Raw genomic sequence first — 18,466 nt, 5'->3', positions numbered from 1 at the left:
CATCAGGCCTAATTATATTTTACAGGCCATTATGATAAATATCTGATTTTACAAAATTAGATTGAAGATCATTCCTTTCCTAAAGACTTTACTCAAATGAATTACCAAAAAAATGTATTTACATTCAATATTATACACTCCACAGTATGAAACAACTACCATAATTCTGTTAATGTTTTGAAACTTTTAATTTTATGAATGAACAAAGTCTACAATTCGAAGATGAATGTGCTTGAGAATTAAAGTAAAAATGCAAGTACAAGAAAGGCATAAAAATAATCTTTAATGAAAATTTTTTCCATAACTTATTTATTTTTATGCATCTTTTATTTTTTGTCAAAGACCAGTATGTGTGCATGTGTGTGTGTGATTTGGATTTTTAATGCAGCTTTAAAAAAATTTCAGTCATATATGTACGATGTCTGCAGTGTGGCAGTTTAAAGTGATGTCTAGCACTGGGGCATCATGCTGCAAACATAGCATGATGTCCCACCCAATCACATTATCCTGACACCAGGATGATCAAACCAAACACTAACCTCTTAATGCCGAGTGCCTAGCAAGGCAGCTGTTAGTACCATTTTTATATGTCTTTGGTATGACTCGACCACGGTTCGAACACGCAACCTCCTGCATCTGAGACAGACACTCTAACCACTAGTCCACTGGAGTGGTCCAAGACCAGTATGTAAAAATGGTACTAGCTATTTTCAATAAAAAGTACATTAAACTGAAATTACTACAATAACTTTGAAATGTGTGTATATCTAATTTATCAGCTAGAAATCTCTCCAATAATACTAAAACAATCAATACTAGCAGCCTTCATACAGTGCTAAACTTGCATGAAGTTTTTCCAATAATACTTACCTGATCACATTACATTAGGATAACTTTCTCTGCTACCTCTGAATCCAACAATCCCCAAAAGAGGAAAAATTTCTTTCTATCTATATATTATATAGAAAAAGAGAAGCAACTTTTACATGTCAGCCCCCTTTTCTACACCTTAGGAGGTTACCATTAGAAAAGGACGTACCAGTTTTTCACTTGAGTAAAACTATAAAAGATGCTCACATCATTGGGAAGGGTGTGTGTGTGATTTGGATTTTTAATGTCGCTTTAACAATGTTTCAGTCATATCACTATGATGTCTGCAGTGTCTAATGCTGGGGCACCATGCCACAGACATGTAGCATGATGTCCCACCCAGTCATATTATCCTGACACCAGGCTAACCAGTCCTAACACTAACCTCTTAATGCTGAGCACCAAGTGAGGCAGCTGTTAGTCTTTGGTATGACTCGGCCAGGGATCAAACCCACAACCTCGTGCATCTGAGGCAGATGCTCTAACCACTAGGCCACCAAGACAGTCATTGGGAAGGAAGGGGGGGGATTATTTGTAATGTGGTCAGGTAAGTATAACTGGTTAAATATGATTTACTAATGACTTTGCTTTCTCAGTCAAATACATTACCTGATTACATTATATTAGAAGAATATGTAAGAGAAGGAGGAGATGCTGAGCATCCTACCTCTGCCAGTTTCACCTAGTAAGAGCATGACTGCTCTACTAAACTGGTGACACTTTTCTTGTTAGCTTAGACCATTTGTTTTAACACGTGTGAGATAGATCCCTGTGAGATTATGCACTTGATTATTGTCTCACCATCAAAAGTTTCCCAAGCTAATCCAGCAAAAGTGGCAAATTCATGCCTGGGTCTAAGGTTGTACTTTCATGAATGGTGGAGTGATCACTGTCTGCGCAGCTACCACTATCCCAATGAGTCAGTTCTCTCCTTAGCAAGGCCATGTCATGCAAATGGAAGCTAGAGAAGGCAGACTGGGTGTGCAGATGATTCCACTAAGTCTTGAATAAAGACATCAAAATGAAGGCCAGGCTCATGGACGTTGCTTATATTTCACCACAAATGAAATGTCCAACATTATCCAAAGTTTACATGGTATGTTTCAATGATGCATGGAAGGCATTGAGAATGGCTTTCATTTCCAAGAGTTTGATATGAAGAACCTTCTCTTGAAGTGTCCACATGCCAATGACCTTAGCAAGTCCAGCAGTAAGTGTTTTCCACCCTGATCAACTGGTATTGTAACTGGTATAATCCTGAACTGAGTAGTCCCCAGAGCTTTGGAAAAACTTCAATACCTAAATAATGTCTTGTTTGAATCTTTCTCTGATGCATTAGTTATACCTTCAATGCATTTGGGAGCAAGACAACCAGATTAATGTGTTAATTGTTCCATATCTAGATGGACAAAATGTTGAGATGGGATAAGGTCAGACTTCTCTACTTGATTATCCACCCAGAACTGCAAATGAGGGAAGTATGTTTGTTCATGTCATGAACCAAACACAATATTTACCTGATCTTTCTGTAGCATTTTGTTCAGGAATGCCACCTTCTCTGTGGATGATGTCCTGAAATGGGATGAGATGTGGTCTGGAATGGTATACCATATATGGTACATGCACTGTGGTCCAGCAGTCTGGTGCAGTATAGTTGGTACAGCTGGTTGGCTATGTGGTCTGTCTGGATGGCCAGCTCACCAGAGATACACAGCACATTTGTATGGCTGGACTGGTTGGTCAGCTGTTGGAACATCATACCAAAGACCATAAATGTCATTTGGTCAAGCCTGGTTGGTGCAGTATGATCAGCATAGATTGTCTTTTCATACTGTATTTGTCAAACTGCAAATCATCATGTCCAGCTTGTTTTCTTAATATTTTCTGCATAACTGATACTCACAAACAATAATGCCTCTCAGGTGGGGGACAAGTTTGACTGTCAACCCTCATGCCTCATGGTGATACTGACTGCAAGCCCTCATGCCTCATGGACATGGTCCTTTTTGTTTATGAGCCCTCATGCCTCGTTGGCTGGGGTCCAAGGCTTATCCCCAGGGTGATATAATGTATAAATACCATTTCTACTTGTTAACATATTGGCAGTGAAGCCTTCTCAGTCATATTAATCATACGAGATTCCCATGCTTCTACTGTATTCATAGATACAGTATACTCTGGCATAATTCTGCTTCTTCATTGGGGTTGGGGTTTTTAGAGGGCATCTTTATATTATATACAAGACCAATCAATGATTCTACTGTATTCACAGATACAGTATGTTCTGGTGCTGTTTCTGCATCCATATGGAGTGTGGAGAGGGTATCATGACATCCCTTATGACAATAATGAATGATTAGGGCATTAGGTGTATACTTAATGTCTTGCAATGATGTTTTAAAGCATGCTTATTTTTTCAGCAAATGAACTGCTTTAACAAAATATTTGACCAAGTATTTCTGACCAACGTCCAAACACATCTGTTCCAATCAGCTGTATATGTAGACACATCATGTCCATCCTCCATGACCTTATAATGTTTACACTTCCTGCACTTGGATGTCATCTCTGTAATGAAGAGGAGGAACAAACAAGTGCATACAACAGAGATGCCAACATTTAAGAACATAAAATCTGAGCATGGCTGCATGGCAGATGTGCAACGGCACATCAAATGGGAGAAGGGCCTTCAGAAAATGATGCAATCTAGTGCATTTATTTATATTTGAGGATATAATAGTGCTTAATGCAAATGTATGTTTCGGACAATTTATTTGTACTTTTCCTCATTTACCTCTGTTTAGCAACTGACTTTTGTTCTGGCACATTGGAATTCTTGGCACAGCTGAACCTGGAATCATTGTGCGAAAAACATAGGCCCATCTTTGTCAGCCATGGCAAGTGGTAGATTACTTTCGACCAAAAAGTTTGTAAAAACGGTTTCTGCATTTGTAACTGGCAAATCCCTGAAAAATCATTTCCAGCTGAAGAAAAAAACACTTTCAAATACAGCTACGAATCTCTTGAGAAAGTGTATCACTATTGTGCTTTTAAGTTTTAGTGCATCCCGCAAAATCTGTTCGTCCACAACAACCTATTTTAATGTCAGTCCTGCACCATGTGCAAATGCACACTTACCACCAAGTCCAGATTTTGTGATGCCAGGAAATTCTTCTGCATACTTGTCACAAACTTTCTGTCTGTGATGTCACTTTTTTGTTCTGATTGCAGACCTAACTCAGGAATTGACATTTTGAGAAAAACCCAAGTTAACGTCCAGCAGACAACTATTTTACTCAAACAAAGAAGTGAACAACTGAACAAAAAAAGATACAGCAATGAGCAAGATTACTTGACCAATGAAAATGCAGGAATTACTATCTGACAAACGAAAATGCAGGAATTACTATCTGACAAACGAAAATGAAGGAATTACTATATGACAAACAAAAGTGCAGGAATTACTATTTGACAAACAGAAATGAGGGCTCTGTGGCCCTGATATTTTCCTAATCAATGAATGCATTAAGAAAGAAATCCATCTGCTCCAAGATACAAAAAGGTCAAATGATTTCACACATTTCTGAAAGGCAGAGTTTTTCTTACTTTGATCAGAGCTCAGATTTTTCTTGAAAGGATAGCCTAATTCTCAGAGTTGCTCTGACCAAATCATACAAGATGACATCTCTGAACAAATATATGGAAATAAATTAATATAAACTGTGTTATCAGAACAACTCAGAGATGTAATAGTTGATATATGTCTAAAAATTTCTCCAGTGAAAATGAATGTTTCAGACCAAAATCACTTGTGACCACAAAAAGTCTGTAGAGGATTCCCATTCTGTCTCATTCTTCTCAGAGCTGACCCTTATGCAATTAGGACTATTTTTACTGAGCTAAATAATTATTCTGATTTAGTTTTCTGACATGTGATGCATGACACAGTATATAATTTTAATCTTTATGTGCTTTGTATTGATAATGCAAGTCTATTCTAAGTATATTATACTGTGTGCCAGGTGCTAGGTTTCATAGCAAACCTGCAACACCTATGTACTCACCAAAAGAAGTGTTAAATCTTTAAATACAAAGTAACAGCTATATCTGATATGAGGAGATGCTGCCTATTCACAATAGGCATATTTGCACTTATTAATAAGAATACAGTGGTCATTCTTCTTTGGTTTGAATGCAGACATCTGTTTAATGCAGGTCACATGTTAAATAAAATTTGTTGCATAAATCATCATACCTGAGATTTCAGGTGGAGTACATATGGATATTAATATTGTGAAGACTTAGAATCTGAAATATATATCACTGAAACTGAAGGAGTATGGTATCTATTGTTTTGATATTTCCATTTACCATCTTTTTGTTTTCTCTTTGACAAAAGATTCAGTGAACAGGTATGCTTAAATTTACGGTACACTGAGCAAAAGGGCATGAAAAAGGTGAAATTTTTCTCTCCCTCATGAAAAGCAAACAAACTACATTCAGTCATTTGGATTTAAGTTCTAGTGGGTCACTGCTTCATAATTTTTTTGGATGATAGGATGTAAGAATAAAAAGTAGTCATTATGGGGACTTAGGTCTATGTCATAATTATTTGTTTTTTTAACTTAAAATACATACAGTGTCCTTTATTATTTCATACACAATCACTTCTCATAAAAAATTATATTTTTACATATCATTTTTACTTTCTGAAGAAAATCAGTTGTGTATGAAAAGTTCCACAAAATGTTAGAAAACATGAAAATACATCTAATTTTTAAAAAAAATGACACAAACTATTGGTACTTATTACTGTTTCCATTTTCTTACACAAATTTTCATAATGAGCAACCAATACATTTTATATGCAGGGTGTCAAGCCATTTTATTTTATGTCAAAAATTTTGGAAATAAAATAAACTTCTTACATATATGAAGAAATATGTAGGAATTTGGTGCAAACAATGCAGGACCTGATAAGAGAGTATTCAAGTTTGCAGCTGATGCTTATCAAACTGGAAATATGTATTATATGAAAACAGCTGAAAACTTGTGAATGGGATGGGACAACTAACTGCATATATATATATATATATATATATATATATATATATATATACACACACACACACACACACACACACAACACTTAAAACCTTGTAAGAATAATACCACTTTCTTGTTTCATTGTATTGTTTGAGGAACAACTCACCTCTTAGTGAACTAAGGTCTGGTTTCTTAAGGTCCTCCTCCTCTAGCAAATCATCATCATTCACCAACTCAACTTCATCATCCATTATGTCTGCTGCAGAGAGTGTCCAAACCTTTGCCACATTCTCATCCACTTTAGGTTTGGTTTGACTGGAAGAATCTTCAAATTAAAAGGTAAATATCCTTAAATCTATCACTGCATAGCACTTCTATTCTATTGTAACAGGGCTTCAATGGTGTTCCCCCAGTCTACTAGACCGGATAGGATACTTGCTGTCTGTTGGGACATTTTAAGTGTGGTAAAGTCTCTTCTGAAGCACTGTATGACAGATGTCATTTTTATGCATCTTAATGGTGGACTGAAGATAATATTTGCACAGCAAGTGATGAAAAGAGAATAAATACCTTGTTGCCAGTGACAAAAGAGGATAATTATGCCAAGTTGTCAATGACAAAAAGAGGATAATGATGCCTTGTTGCCAGTGACAACGATAATTATGTATTGTTGCCAGTGACATAAAGAGGATAATGATGTCTTGTTGCCAGTGATAAAGAGGAAAATAATGCCAAGTTACCAAAGAAAAAGAGGATATTGATGCCTTGATACAGTGACAAAAAGAGGATAACGATGCCAAGTTGTCCACAAAAGCACATACTGAATGTGATTGAAGACTGGGCAGCCACCGTAGAATGCAAGATGCACCCCTGAGAAAAAAAAAGGGAACCACTTAGGACAGGCATGGTGCAATGCCGTCCATAAACAGGCTAGTGACAATACAAGGCTTAACATGAAAAATAATTCAGAAAAAGTATGACCAACTTTCAAAAGAAACAGATTTAGATGATCTGATAAGAATTATGTTACATCAGTTTCACAGAACTTTTCAAAATGCTAGTACAACAGATATACTTGCTATCTGATATTGCATGATGGGCTAGTCTGAAATATAAGGTAGGGAAATATTGTTTGTAAAAATTTTAAACATAAAAGACAGCCAGTTTGTCTTTATTTATTATTATCCTGTTGGACCTCCAATGATACTTTGTGAAGATGGTTAAAAATGTATACGTTCTGCAAAATTACCAAATGTAATGTGTAGTTACCTGGTGTCTTCTTTCCAAAGCTTATTTTGAGTTGAGCTGTAGAACCAACCTCATAGCTGGGCTTGTTGGCAGATACCTGGACCAGCTGAATGTTATCACCTGTCAGGGAGAACTGCAGGCTTTTCTTGACATCATCTGACAGGGACAACACCTGAGGCTGAACAGAAATATACAAGTTATACAGGAACTTTATGTGTCATTCATGGATCCATGGTGTAGCAAATCCCACAAATGTGTGTGTGTGTGTGTGTTTTATTGGGTTGGGGATAAAGTTTTATAGTCTGGTAAAAAATTTTTTTACAAAACAGAAAAATTGTGTGTAAAAATACAATACTGATAGGTGATTAATTGTTTCCTAATTGAGACTTAAGCACAAATATGTTAATCCACCACAATAAACAATAATAGCTCTAAGTCGTCAGAGAACAAAATAATCATCAAAAATAGCTTTGCTGTTGTTTAAACAGTAAAGATTATATCAGGCAATAAAAAGATGTAAGGTTATTTGTTGCAGAAAGAGAACTATGACTGTCACTGCAGTAGTATACACTTGTCTAGGACATTGGCAGTTTTTATATTTAAAAAAACATAAATGGTTTTGAAAGAAGATTAAAAAACTGGTAACTTGAAAAACACTGAAGAAACAGGTCTGAGTTCTATAAGGCTTGAGTTCAGTGGTGTTTTGTTAGTGTTAGGCTATCAATCCTACTGTGTGTGTGTGATTTGGATTTTAAATGTATCTTTAACAATTTTTCAGTCATATCGCTACGATGTCTGCAGTGTGGCAGTTTATAGTGACACCTAGCACTGGGGCATCATGCTGCAGACATGAAGCATGATGTCCCACCCAGTCACATTATCCTGACACCAGAGCAGTCCTAACACTACCTTTTAATGCTGAGCGCCAAACGAGGCAGCTGTTAGTACCATTTTTGTAAGTCTTTGGTATGACTTGGCCGGGGATCGAACCCACAACCTCACACATCCGAGGTGGATGCTCTAACCACAATGCCACCAGAGTGGTAAAATCAATCCTACTGTATGGCATTATGCACAAGAAAGGGTCCTATATTTCACAGCAAGCAATGCATGTACAGTTTGTGTCACTCACAAAATAGTTTGCCAACTGAGACCAACAAAAAATGACATGGTGAGCCTTGAATGTTGTGTTAGATGTTTAGTTAGACATATTAGTTTGATGAAATTCACATAATTTGTCTAAAGTATGTTTATTTGCTAACCTATTATATGTAAGGTTAAACAAGAGACCCAAGTAGATCTGAAATTGCTCATTTGGCTGACATTTGCCTAATGGCCTAATGATAGAAGAGGTGGCCAAGAAATTGGATAAGTATGAAGCTTTCTACAGCAATTTCCTTTCTATGCTGTTGATTGCATATGTAGCAAAACCAAATCTTCCAAGGCTCCTCTACATTTTATATCCATATTTAACAGCACATCAGCATCTTTTGTCCAATATTGATGGGCCTAGTTGCTTTCTGTCAAAGTGGTCAAATTCTACACGCATTTTTTTGGGCATAAGTTGTTTAAAAATCCTTTGTATTTTCAGTAACAGATGCCATGTTGCATGCAACTTTTGTATACTGAAAGCTCCTTTCCTTTTGCCTGGATGCCTTTTGTCAAATTTGGTCAAATTCAGTTGAGCAGATTTTGAAAAGTCAATTTCTGTTTATTTAAATCCAAAAATAATCCAAGAATTAAAGACACAATTTTTAGTAATAAAAAGTCCTGAATAAAACTCAGTTCAAGTTCCAAAGAGATCCAAAATTGAAGGCGATGAAGTGTCTGTTATGGCCTGTGAAGTACTGATATGTCAACAGTCTCTTGCTGAATCACAGAAATATTAATTCAGGTTTGAATTCAGTACAAATTCCAATGAATGTCTTTATCCACAAATTTTATCAGAGCACTTGTATTTCCTGAGAAAATTATCAACTGAATTCAATAATTTGAAGAAAATAAAATTCAACCCAAACTGGTCACAACATAATACAACTTAAAATGCTAGATGTTAAAAGCACAACTGGTAAAATCCTCACAGTCACAAGATATTATAGTTCTCTGCTTGACCCCAGGTCACAAATAAGCATTTTCTAAAAACAACCATTACCTAAAGGAAAATAACCGTCTAAAATGATCTAATGAGCCTTGTTTATTTACAACACAATAGCCTATGAAATTCACTTTGGAATCTCCAAAACTCTGACCCAAATCAACATATTTACCTGAATAATAATTCGGTTAAAAAGCTCACACACCTAGATATTAATGAAGCTATTATTAGTTGTTTATATAAATGAAATATAAAATTTTAAAAAAAAAGTAAATCAGGTCAAGCAGAAATGAACTCAATGCTGGACAAGGTCAAGTCCAGCAAACAATGTTACATTACAATAATATGTAATGAAATATAAAAAAATTTAAACTAACAGACAAACAATTACATATACATAACATAGTATCCATACTAACCATGCCTTATCTGCAATTGCATAATGTGCTGGCAGATCTGACTCAAAGCAGTTTGCAGTTGGACTTGACTTACAACAAATATGGATAGTACCAGCAACCTGCATGCTCTATTGACAACACCCATTACCATGTTTGGGAACTGCATAGCTGTGCATGGATTTGCTTTATTGCATGGACGTTGATACTTGCAATAATTCTTTCCATGCACAGATCATGCCCATCATACACGTGGAAAACACCAATCCAAAAATGATGTAAACCCTATTACTAAGTATTCGACAAAACACAGTATAGTCTTTCTTTCTGATGAAGAAAAGCAAGGACTCAAATAAAAGGCAAGGACTCTCAGAAATCAACTAACATTGGCTGAGCAACCGCTTACTACCATGCATGTTAAAACCAGGGCTTAAAACCCTGACTGCTGCAGTATAAAGTTTGTGTGCTAGCAATAGACTGATCAGGACAACCTCAGCTTCCTGAGTTGCAAAAACTATTTTAAACTACCTTTAAAATAAAGAACTTTACCTTAGATACATTGACAAATCCTGAGATTTTGAGAGTTGATTCCAGTTTTTCAGCTGTTTTCAACTTGGAATCATCACTAGATGTCTCTGTCACATGTTCTCCAAGAATGATTTTTCCGTTAGATTTGAGTATGCGACAAATCTCACCCAATACATCTGTGTCGTGAACTGTTGGGGAAGGCTGAAGTATCCCTGATATGGCCAGGTCAAAGGAAGAATTTGGATGATTAGCTGAAAGAAGAGTTAATTCTGTGGTTAGCAAATTACTAGATCAATAATTTTATATGAACAGTCTATAATGTTGAAAAAACTTAATGTCAAACTTTAATCTGAATATCTTTAATTGTTCCTCTATGCAGCTGCATGACTCTGAAGCAATGCCAAAGAAACTGCAGGATCTATTCTAGCAATTGCATAATTAATGCTAATTTCTAAACAAGAGGCCCAGCTGTGCCTGATATCACTCCCTTTGCCTGCATAAATTAAAGATGATAACAATTCATTGATGTATCATTGTTGCCGATTTGATACATTGATATTAACAGTGGAATAACTTTAAATCTTCAACAACCATAATTATTAGCCAATTACCCATCATTCTTTATGCATATCTATATGTATCACATCATAGGCTGTGTATCACATGTAGTTATACAAGGAACAGAACATTTGACCCCTAATAAATTAACAGTCGGCCATTTCATTATGCAGACTTATTTAGTATTGTAAGAACACAATCTATATAAACTATCTCCCATTCATGTTGATTTTATTTATTTTAGTATAGTCTGAAGAAAAATTCTCAAGACAAGAAATCTGGGTCAGTCAGTAGCTTTTTATGCAAACATCCAATGCTGTTGACTGCATATATTATGATAACAGTTGTTTCAAGGTTTTCTGCCATTTTTAATCTTCCTAATTATTTAACTGAACATCAACACATCGTTTGTTCTAAATGAAAAGATATTTATGCCAGGGAATTTTTTGTCAAAGTTGTCCCAGCTTTCAGCATTCTTAATTGCATTTGTACTTGGAGGCACATGTACCCACCAATGGTCAAAAGTGAGAACACAGGGATATTACGAAGTGCTGTTCTTTTTATGAAAAAAATAAAATCTGTTGTATATGATGGGTAATTGTATCAATCATTATTTAATTTTTATTTACTTATAAATCGGCTCTAACTGCAAACTACAGAAACAAAGATCTGATGACACATAATCTGCCTACAGATCAAAGTCTATGTAGTTTACAGCAGAACAAATAACATAGACCCTGATCTGCAAACACATTATATGATGGCAGATCAGGGTCTATGCTGATTGCAGTTGGACCTGACTTATAAGCAAGTATATGCTCTATCTGTATTTATGACAAAGAACCTTTTATTTGACAGTCATTTCTGGCCAGATGTTTCTGCTTTCATGCTAATTCCTAACCATGACCATAACACACCAAAATTTAATAAATGATAGATATCCTGAAATAATTTAAAGTATGATAAGAACAATTCATGTTACTTAATTTAATCTTCACCTGTTTCAGGTATTAGTTTCCAATTTTATATAAAACATGACATCAATGTTAAGATTGTCATATGTATTCTCCTGCATTGCAGTAGCTGGTTGTCATTAAATAAATGTATTCCAAAATCTGTTTTAATGAAACGATAAGTTACCACAACAAGGACACCCTTGAAAACATGTTACTGAAGCAGCAATGTGAATGGATAATGATGTACCCAACAACCTATGGACACTGATGTTATATTCATAGCAGAATATCTTGATCTACCAGACACTTGATACAATGTAACAGGCTAGAGGTAAGCATCTGGTTGATAATAATCATATTTGCATATGAACATAAAAGTGTTTTAATAATGGCAGCCATATTTGATGGCAAATTGGCCTCATTTGCATCAAATCATGTTTGAACTACATGTAAGAAGCTTTCTGTCAAATTTATTTAAATCAGGCTGAGAAGTTTTTAAGACATCAACCAAATGTGCAACAATCATGAATCATATCTGCAAGTTCTACCATTGTATACTACATTAAATCTCCCTGTATTTAGACAGTTAATGCTGGACTCGCATGTTTGGTGCAGCAACTTTTCTTATCCACCAGAAAAAGGTGAAGTGGTGAGAAAATAGTGAAAAGTGAGTGTAAGGAGGTCAAAATTTATGTCAAAACAGCCTCTTAAAAAATATCTGTTGAGCCAATAATATAAACAAAAACAAAAGAAATACTCACTTAACGTCATGAAAATATTAACATTTTTTCTTAGTCTAATAGAACATTATCTCTGTATGACTTTGTTTTTGCAAGAGACATAATCTTGTAAAGAGGTTACTATAAAAAAATGAGTTACTGGCATCAAGATAATACCCCTTTCATTGTACTTTTATAAAATGAAATATGAAATAAAAACTTGTTTACCTTTACAAGCAACCAGTCTATATAAACCTCTAAAGTGAAACAAATGCTTACGTTTGGGTTAAAAATGCATCAAATTTCAATCACTTCATGTGTGAAATTACAGCTGAGTCTCAAATATTAAAACATAACTGAAGACATACATAATCATTAATAGCTATTAAAAAGCATGAAAATACTCTGTGCAAACTATTTTACATGAAAATACTCTGTGCAAACTGTTTTACATGAAAACAGTCTATTCAAACTGTTTTACACGAAAGTCCTCTGCTCAAGTTGTTTTACATGAAAATACTCTTTTCAAATGGTACAGTGATGTAATCTAACTGTAGAGAAATGATTTTATTCAGTCAATGACCTTGAAGATTGGTCTTTTGAAACCAAAACTGACAGGTTTCTTCCTTACCCCAAGTGTAAGCCATCCATAAAGTTTGGTCCAGGTCTCTCTTTTTTAATGTTAATATGAAGAAACAATTTTTTTCAGTCTTAGTGACCTTGATCTTTGACTTCAAAATCAACAGGGTTCCTCCATACCCCAAGGGCAAGCCATCAGCAAAGGGTATGTTAATCATCAATGATTGAGAACTTAAGTTACTGTATGAAAACCATTATTCTTTTTTGAGACAGTGATCTTAGCCTTTGACCTTTTGACCCTCAAATTTAATATAATTCTTCCTTACCTGGAGTGTAAGCAATCCACTTATTTGGTCCAGGTATGTGATGTAGAACTAATGTTACTTAATAGAAACAGTGTTTCATCTTTCAGTTACTCTGACCTTTAATTTTGACACCAAAATGTATAAACCTCTTCTGTATTCCAAGTGCAAGTCATCAACAATGCTTGAGTTATTGTGCAGAAACCATTTTTCTTTTTTCAGTCAGTGATTATGACCTTTGACCTTTTGAGCCTCTAATCAATAGGGTTCTTACTTGCCCCAAGTGCAAGCCATCCACCAAGCATGGTAACTGAAGGTTGTGGAGAACTCAAGAGATTCTATGCAAACCATTTTTCTTTTTCGAGTCACTGACATTGATCTTATTATATATTTACCCCAAAAATTGACAGAGTCCTTCCTTACCCCATGTGCAAGCCATCCACCACATTTGGAAACTGTATATGGTGGATAACTTGAGTTATTGTGTGCAGAAAAAATTGGCAAGAAACAGATGAATGGATATAACATAATATGTTCCAACATATACAAACACATAAACACTAACAAAGTTGGTAGCTGGACAAACATGAGTAACACTATATACATCTTCAACACTCATGACAGTATAGAAAAGTTTCCATCTCAGCTGAGGGAAGAGTATAATATATAAAATGCAATCCATCCACCATTATTGTTACAAAATGCTGAAATAATTTCAAAGACATAATGGATGGGTCTCTTTTGCTGGTATGGTCAAATCTATACAAGTAATATTAGTATTATACAGAAATGGATGAATTTGGTTTTCAATTTCATGTACTGAGTAATCAGCATGATTCTAGCGAAGCTTCATTTGGCAAAAAGCACTTAAAGAGACAGAAATCTAAATAATGCTTCCCAATGCTTTAGAGTTGTAGGCGTAAATACAAAAAAATAATCTTTCAATGATAATTATTGTATTGTCTTGCCTTATTTTGTGCTGAGACACAGAGATTGTAATGCTGATGTTGGCATTGTTAATAGTGTTAAAGTTTTCCCCATAATCTTTATGATTTTTTAAAGTATTATTTTAAATTACAATCATCACTAGCTGTTAATAACTTCCCATGCCAAGCAATGATAAATTCATGCTGCACTTCTGTAATATAATGCCAACAATATAAGAGATTCAGTGTCGCAGCTAATTAAAGCCATTAGCAAGGTCTCTTTCTCATAAAGCATTAACATATAATTCACATAAACATTTCAAAGTAATTAGACCTACCTGTCTCAGATTTTTTCACAAAAAGGTTTGTTCTTACAGCAGATTCTGATCCTATTTCCTTATCCTACTGATGCCTTTTAAGGGGTTTTGTTTCCCAAAAAGTGGGGAATCCACACTAGCCCTATTTCCTTATCCTACTGATGCCTTTTAAGGGGTTTTGTTTCCCAAAATGTGGGGAATCCACACTGGTCCTATTTCCTTATCCTACTGACGCCTTTTTAAGGGGTTTTGTTTCCCAAAATGTGGGGAATCCACACTGGTCCTATTTCCTTATCCTACTGATGCCTTTTAAGGGGTTTTGTTTCCCAAAAAGTGGGGAGTCCACACTGGTCCTATTTACTCATCCTACTGATGCCTTTTAATGGGTTTTGTTTCCCAAAAAGTGGGAATCCACACTGGTCCTATTAACTCATCCTACTGATGCCTTTTAAGGGGTTTTGTTTCCTAAAAAGTGGGGAATCCACACTGGTCCTATTTCCTAATCCTACTGATGCCTTTTAAGGGGTTTTGTTTCCCAAATAGTGGGGAATCCAAACTGGTCCTATTTCCTCATCCTACTGATGCCTTTTAAGGGGTTTTGTTTCCCAAAAAGTGGGGAATCCACATAGAAATTTATGACACTCACAATAACAAATACAGATGATCCCAGAAAACTCATGGTTCTGCATCTTCAAATTCTGGTTTTGAGCTTGAATTCTTAACTTTTGTATAGGAATGTCACAGAGTTATGTCTAATATTTGAGTTATGTCTTATATTTGGGTGAAGCCTTGTATTTGAGTGATCTAGGATTATGTGATACCTAGCATTTGCATGATATCTGTTGAGTGATGCCTAGTATTTGAGTGATGCCTAGAATTTGAGTGAAACCTAGATTTGAACGATGCCCAGTATCTGAGTGATCTAGGATTAAGTAATGCTTAGTATTTGACTGATACTTAGTATCAGACTAGTATCTAGTATTTTGAGTGATGCCCAGTATGAGGGATTCGAATTCAGAGATGTCAAAATTTTATAAACATTCAACTGGGTACCCGATGACCCTAATGATCGGTTACCCTGGTACCCATTCAAAGGGAAATTGTATTAAATGTGAACCTGAACTGCTTTGTTGTAAGTTCATATATGCTAACCCCAACCCCCAGAGGTAAAAGCATAATTATTACTAATGTAAGTTGCAAAAAAAAAGCAATCTGAGCATAAAAGAATGATCTATATATTACATGCCATAATTACAGAAAATTACATGAAAAATGTGCATTTATTTCTGCTACTTTACCTGGATCAGCATTTACTTAAAATTCTTGTTACAAATTGACTAAATCTATGTGGATTAGTACAGGAATACAGACACAAAACAAAATGATAAATTATTTATACACAGCATTTACTATAATTAGACTACATTACATGTTTAACTTTCTCTCAAAGGTCATAAAGTCAAGTCCACAATTTCTGAATGCTATATTATATTACTATGGAATTCTGCTTTAAAAATTTGTAAAGCGTTATTTATTTGTCCTTTTCCTGCTGCAACATCTTCAATTTAACAATATCCATCTCTCTCCTCTAACATTTTTCAGTCACATCAGTAAGTCCTGATTCACTTGATAATATTTGGTGCCATGTTTTATTCCATGTAGACTGGTCTGCTACATAGGTATGTATCAAACTATAATTAATCTGTGACAAAAGGTTTCAATTCAACAAACCCAACTGTTTCCTTGGAAACTTCTCATGTACAGTTACTAGTGTTGTTTCGATTATCGATTATAATCGATAATCATTTGGTTGGGGGAAAAAATTCGCTACTCAATTGTGAAACTCCATAATCAATTGCACAGTAAGGGAGACAACTATGAAGTGCTCAGCACAGACTAGTACACTACGCTTATAAATATATTTATATTCTGTAGGAAAGGCTCCTTCTCTTGTTTGGATATACTTCAGATTTTACCACAAACAAAGGAGAATTTAGATACAACAATGGTCAGATGCAAACTGTGCAGAAAGGAGTAAGCAAACAAAGGTAGGTCCAGCTATTTTCACTGAAATCAACAAGAGGATACATTTGGTTGTTTAGATGTTTGGCAAACACGTACTCCAATACATACTGTAAAAAAGAACAGTATTCTGTGTTTTGGTGCCACACCAAAATAAAATTATCATGTGACATGTCTTATATTGTAGGACTGTGTAAACAATATGATATAAGCCTTCCGATCCACTACAGTACAGCTGAATTATTTATTCCCTTCACAATTTCAAAATAAAAAACCATACTCCATAGTTGGAAGATTTTAGGATAATTTGGACAATAAACACAGTCCTCAATGATGAATGCAATTACTAGGAGAAGGCGCACCCTAACATAAAATAAATGAGCTGCAATCTTGAAGTTACCACATATACATGCTGTCTACATAATGGACTATGCATCTGGTGACTGTAATTTGGAGAATCAAAACGTTTCATGGAATTCAAGTATCTAAAATTTAAAATCCAGAGTTTTATTTTCATTAAATCGTTTGTGTCGTTTGTGATTTTTTCTTAGATAGCATGTAAATAAAGAATGTGTTGTTGTCTGTTAAAATACTTCAAATTTCTTTTCATAATAAAGCTCCATGTAATGATTATGCTTGAAATACATAAATGATCAGAAGATTATCCTGCTATTAGGCATATATGAAGGAAAAGTGATCTCTGAGGTTTGTTACAGATAATCCCAGAGACATTTGACTATTTAAAAACATAACAGCACATTTTAAAATGTTTTAAATTAAATTTAAAATATGTGCAAATGTAATATTAATTTAAATCCTCCTTTTCTTTTCTTGTTTTTTTACAGTTGATTTGATTTAACTGATATAATATACTTGTGCATAAATTATTTGTCGTTTGCTTTTATTTCAATATAAAAACATTTATTTCAAATATATTCCAGGCAGTACTACAAATCTGAACTTTCATCTTGATCATGACCATAAGGAAACGGGATCAACAAGAGGTGCTGATGTTCCCTCCCCAGCCAGACAGACTAAAATTGATGAACAATTTAAGAAGACAACAGAGAGGATGTCAGCTACAAAGCAGAAAGAAACTGATGATGCACTCTTGAAACTCGTTGGCAAAGTTCTTCTGCTGAGCCTCGCTGACTATAAATATTTTAGAAACTTTGTGATGCTTCTTAATCCAAAGTATGTTTGGAATGATAACACTATAAATTATTAATGTTTATTTTATTTGACAGTGAGAAAACAAAAAAGTGTTAATCTATTTGATTCTAGATGTCAACACTGTAAGGTGTGGAATTATGAATTCTCATACCTAAATGAAGCACTGTTTCATTAAATATAGTGCTGTCCTGACTAATTAAACATTGCATAACTTTTTTGTTTTCACTATATTTAGATACAAGGAATATTCCAAATACATGTATGCCCTGCCTTGTTTGTAATTAAATGTTTCAAACTTTACTTTTTCAGGTATGCAATTCCAGGTCATAAATCAGTGTCCTCCAAACTATCTGAGAAGAAAGACCAGGCTGAGAAAACAGTGAAAGAGGAACTACATGATGTTCTTGATATATGTTACTCATGACGCATGGACTTGATTAAACACGGAAAGTTATAGTACAGTGAATGCATATTTTATTTCCAAAGATTGGGAATTGAAAAGTGTTGTGTTAGAAACATGAAAAGTTGAAAGCAGTCACACCGGAGAAAACATAAAAGAAAGCCTGCTGGCCACTCAGATCCAATGGAGTCTTCTAACACCAACTCGAGTGACTGATAATGCAGCCAATGTGATAAAGGCTTTTTATTTACTTCAATGGACTTGATTAGGTTGTTATGGTCATAGAATCAACCTTACTGTGAAAAAAAGCTTTAGCTATGCCAGAACTGTCA

General features: G+C 34.9%; 1 protein-coding gene across 2 annotated transcripts in view; it reads right to left on the bottom strand.

The window, feature by feature from the left end:
• LOC149782990 (anamorsin homolog) overlaps nt 1–18,466 on the bottom strand; it is a 43,119-nt gene that overhangs the window by 4,523 nt on the left and 20,130 nt on the right. For both annotated transcript variants that reach the window (XM_089934553.1, XM_089934554.1), the window contains 3 exons: nt 10,204–10,433; nt 7,186–7,342; nt 6,083–6,241 (listed from right to left, as the gene is read on the bottom strand). In XM_089934553.1, the coding sequence (XP_089790679.1) occupies nt 6,083–6,241; nt 7,186–7,342; nt 10,204–10,433 (546 nt within the window). The remainder of the gene's footprint in view (nt 1–6,082; nt 6,242–7,185; nt 7,343–10,203; nt 10,434–18,466) is intronic.

The sequence above is a fragment of the Sinohyriopsis cumingii genome, chromosome 15 (genome assembly GCF_028554795.1).
Source record: "Sinohyriopsis cumingii isolate HCF-2022 chromosome 15, ASM2855479v2, whole genome shotgun sequence".
NCBI classification, from domain to species: Eukaryota; Metazoa; Mollusca; class Bivalvia; order Unionida; family Unionidae; genus Sinohyriopsis; species Sinohyriopsis cumingii.
The sequence above is the reverse complement of the archived record's forward strand: the minus strand, read 5'-3'. Positions and strand labels throughout refer to the sequence as shown.